The 3,669-nt window shown below is 42.9% G+C and overlaps 1 protein-coding gene across 1 annotated transcript in view; it reads right to left on the bottom strand.

Moving 5' to 3' along the window:
- Positions 1 to 1,858: 1,858 nt before the first annotated feature.
- The window catches only part of cfd (complement factor D (adipsin)), a 2,020-nt gene continuing 209 nt past the window's right edge, over positions 1,859 to 3,669 (bottom strand). Inside the window, exons 2-5 of the mRNA XM_076107359.1 lie at positions 3,287 to 3,443; positions 2,771 to 2,912; positions 2,346 to 2,636; positions 1,859 to 2,156 (exon numbers count right to left, since the gene is read on the bottom strand). Of these exons, the coding sequence (XP_075963474.1) occupies positions 1,977 to 2,156; positions 2,346 to 2,636; positions 2,771 to 2,912; positions 3,287 to 3,443 (770 nt within the window). The 3' untranslated portion in view covers positions 1,859 to 1,976. The remainder of the gene's footprint in view (positions 2,157 to 2,345; positions 2,637 to 2,770; positions 2,913 to 3,286; positions 3,444 to 3,669) is intronic.

Here is a 3,669-nt window from a genome sequence, read left to right as displayed (position 1 = left end):
AAGTACATTTTTGCTCCCTAACGCCATTTCTCCTTGTCTTTGACTTGAAGATGATGACACGAAGAAGATGTCGGTCATCCTGTTGGGTCTTTCTGGCAGCGGGAAGTCCTCTGCTCTGAATCTCATTCTAGAGAGGGCAGGTAATCAATACAAATCAATCCATGAGTCCAGTCACGAACCCCCTCAGCCCACCTTGTTTTGTGAGCGGAAAGAGGTGTTCGCAGCAGGGAGGCGACTCATCCTGGTCGACACCCCCGAGCTGTGGGACGAGGACGGGGCGGAGAATCTGGAGCTGGTCAAGGACTGCTTGGCGTTGTCCTTGCCTGGACCCCACGTCTTCCTGCTGGTGCTCCAGGTGGAGCGCTTCACCCAGGGCGAGTGCGAGATGCTGGGGCACCTGCAGAGGATCTTCGGACGAGACTTTGCAGAGCACGCCGTAGTCCTCCTCGTTCGCTTTGACCGCAACCAGCGCAGCGGGCCTCAGGGGATCAACGACTACGTGGCCGGCGCCCACGCGACCCTCCGGGATCTCATCCGCAAGTGTGGCAGCCGCTTTTATGAGCTGAACGTGACAAAGTCCCAGAATGCCCTGAGCTACCCTCAGGTGAGAGACCTGCTCTCAGGGATCAACAAGCTGGTCGCTTCACATGGAGGACGCTCCTACTCAACGAGGAGGTTTTCTGTGCAGGAGCTGCAGGAGAGGAAGAAGGGGATTGGGGAGAGAAAGGAGGGGGCTTTGGAAGGGAACTACTTATTAAGAGATGCGTGATTTCCAAAACCATAGGTGAGCTCAATGAATGCCACACCTGTACAACGTGATTAAATGTGATATGTCATTTGTTCAAACGATGGTATCAGATATCAGAGGAATTAGTCCTGCAGAGATTTTGCACTGGATTGAATTACATTGCAGATTGTTTAAGTTTTTGTAGACTATGTCATGCAGGAAATTGCCACCAGAGGCGCTCTATATGAGGGAATTATATAGAGAATTATCTTTCTGTATATTTCGGATTATGTTGAGCATATTCATACATTCATCAAATGCAAATCACACGTACATTCTATTTATTTTATTTTTTTATTTTGATTTATGAACAACTGGCACCAGCGAATCAGAAATTATTATAATCATTTGCTTTGTGTAGAAAACAAATTGGTGGTGGTGTGGGGATTTTCCAAACCAAACAGAAGAGCAGAAACATCATTCATGTCCATGTTTATCTGCAGGGAGCAGGGAGGAAAAGAAGAAGTACAGCTGCAGATTTGATTTACTTCTGGACTTCCCCATCGGTACGAGGACTTATCCAACATGTTTATGAGATCTGCTTGTTAATATCTGGATTGCCTAACAGTTACATTCTTTAACACCATCCTTCAGATGGACGACAAGCGCACTCAACTCCATGAAGACTAAAGATTGTTTGTCTGAACGTTGTTTTATTAAATCAGCTGTTGTGCAACTCTTATGTTCAATGCTATAATGTTTATCTGCTATAGGGTTACTTTTGTGTTTTTATTATGCAATCAAACAGAATAGGCCTAAGAACAATACTATCAACACTGAAATCAAAAAATATTTAGTTGCAAGTAAAATAAATTAAATTAAATAAACAGATTTGATTGCTGTTAAGATGAATCTTGTGGGCGGGACAAAGTGACAGCTTGGCAGCAGTTGGTAAAGGAGAGAGTTTTTTTTTTTATTCGCATTGATCATAAAATCTATATTACTTGCAATAAAACATTTATTTGATTGCAGTGTGGATAGTTTCTTTGCTATTGTACTGCATGTTATTGTACAGTAAACAATTCAAAACAGACATCTGAATGTGATAAAAGTGTATTTTATTGATTCCTTTACAAAGTGATGGCTAATCTGTACAGGTGGTTGTATATGTTCCCCACTCTGGGGATCTATCTCTATAGAGCCATGCTTTTTGTGATGCTGGTTGCGGTGGAAACATGGCTGACACCATTTAGGCGCTCTGGTCTGGTGTTGCATCGGGCTGCAGGGCCATGGTGCTGTCGATCCACTCGGTGTAGTGGGAGATGATAGTGTAAATTCCAGGCTTTTTAATTTGGCCACACTTCTTTCCTCCGTTAGAAGTGATGCCCACCGCGATGTCATTGTAGAGCAGAGGACCTCCAGAGTCACCCTGAGAGACAACAAAAAGAGGGACTTTAACAGGAAATTACTGTATTTCATATTTTGCCAATTTGGAATAAGAGAACAAAAACCATTCGTATACTTTGAATACAGACAAATATACGTTACTTTTCTCATGCATCATCCTAACTTGATTGACCCATTGACATTTGGTAAAAGAGAAGGAAGTAAGACTCACATCACAACTGTCTTCCTTCTTGTGCGGTTGATCACAGGGTTGCGGGCATACTTTATGTGCACATATCATGTTATTGGTGAACTTTCTGCCAAAGTAGTCGCTGCGTCCGCACCGAGCCGAGCTGAACACCTCAACGACCACCTCTTTGAGCCTGTCTGGTCTGGACCCCAGGTCATCGAGGGACCCCCACCCAGCCGTCTCCACCTCTGCATCCGTGCCGGGGTTTGTGCCGCCGGCTCGCAGGAACTCCACAGCTTTCACGGCTTCAGAGGCGTTGAATGGACGATCCAACTGCAAAAAAACACACACAAAACCGTTCCAAAGAGGTTTTGTTTTAGTTTTTGATCTATAGATCCATCTCAAAGATCTAGAGACAGTTCTGGTGTTGGTACCACTGACAATTGACACAAACTTTACATTTGTACCTTAATTAAAGCAATGTCATTATCATAATTGGACACTCTGAAGTCAGGGTGATTGTAAAGTTCCAAAATGTCAAAAGTCTGCTTTGTCTCTTCCGGTTCACTCAGAGAATGGACACCCAGCACCACTTTCCTTCCATTCGGCCTGTGGAAAGAGCGCAATAATATAATTACTGTATATTCAAAGCATTGTATTATAATAAACAGTCAGTAAAATGACAAGTAGTGGACAGAAAGATGATGCTAAGAATGCATGTTTTGCTCCATAATATCAGACATCCATATTAATAAAAATAACACCTTAATGAACAAAAATCATTTACGAAAACAGAGCAAATAAATATGATGATATTACCAAAGAAAACTCAGAAACAAAGTCTGTGCTCAGCTCTCACACAGAGACTATTGGCATGAGTTGAAGTAAATATTTTAATTATAACTTAAATGTACCATATCATTGGTCTTATTCTTCCCACATAACAAACTACATTCATGGCGGTGAGAAGAAGGTTGCCTCACCCTGTTGGCAGACAGTGCACTGCAGTCATCACCCACTGATCTGCGATCACAAACCCTCCACACTCGTGTTTCATGTTCTCTCCTTCTGGCACCTGGATGGAGGCCATGTAGGGCCGAGAGTGGGGCGCGGCCTCTCTGCCACCGATGATACCCTCACCTGAAATGATCCAAGCACACAACCAAAAGGAAAATGTTCAAATTAAACTATTTGAACTTTTCTGCTTCTATATTGTAACTTCCATGCAATCAAAAGGTGCAACGTCACATTGCCCTACAGCAGGTAAGTAGAGAGTTATTGTCACAGTGTTTTCATAATGATGGGGCATTTTAGCATTTCATATTTCAATAATGAGAAAATAAAAAAGTAGAAGGTGACATTTTTA

This window comes from Anarhichas minor, unplaced genomic scaffold (genome assembly GCF_050575085.1).
Source record: "Anarhichas minor isolate MPS153535 unplaced genomic scaffold, ASM5057508v1 ptg000038l, whole genome shotgun sequence".
In the NCBI taxonomy this organism is placed as follows: Eukaryota; Metazoa; Chordata; class Actinopteri; order Perciformes; family Anarhichadidae; genus Anarhichas; species Anarhichas minor.
This window is presented reverse-complemented; position numbering and strand designations above follow the sequence as displayed.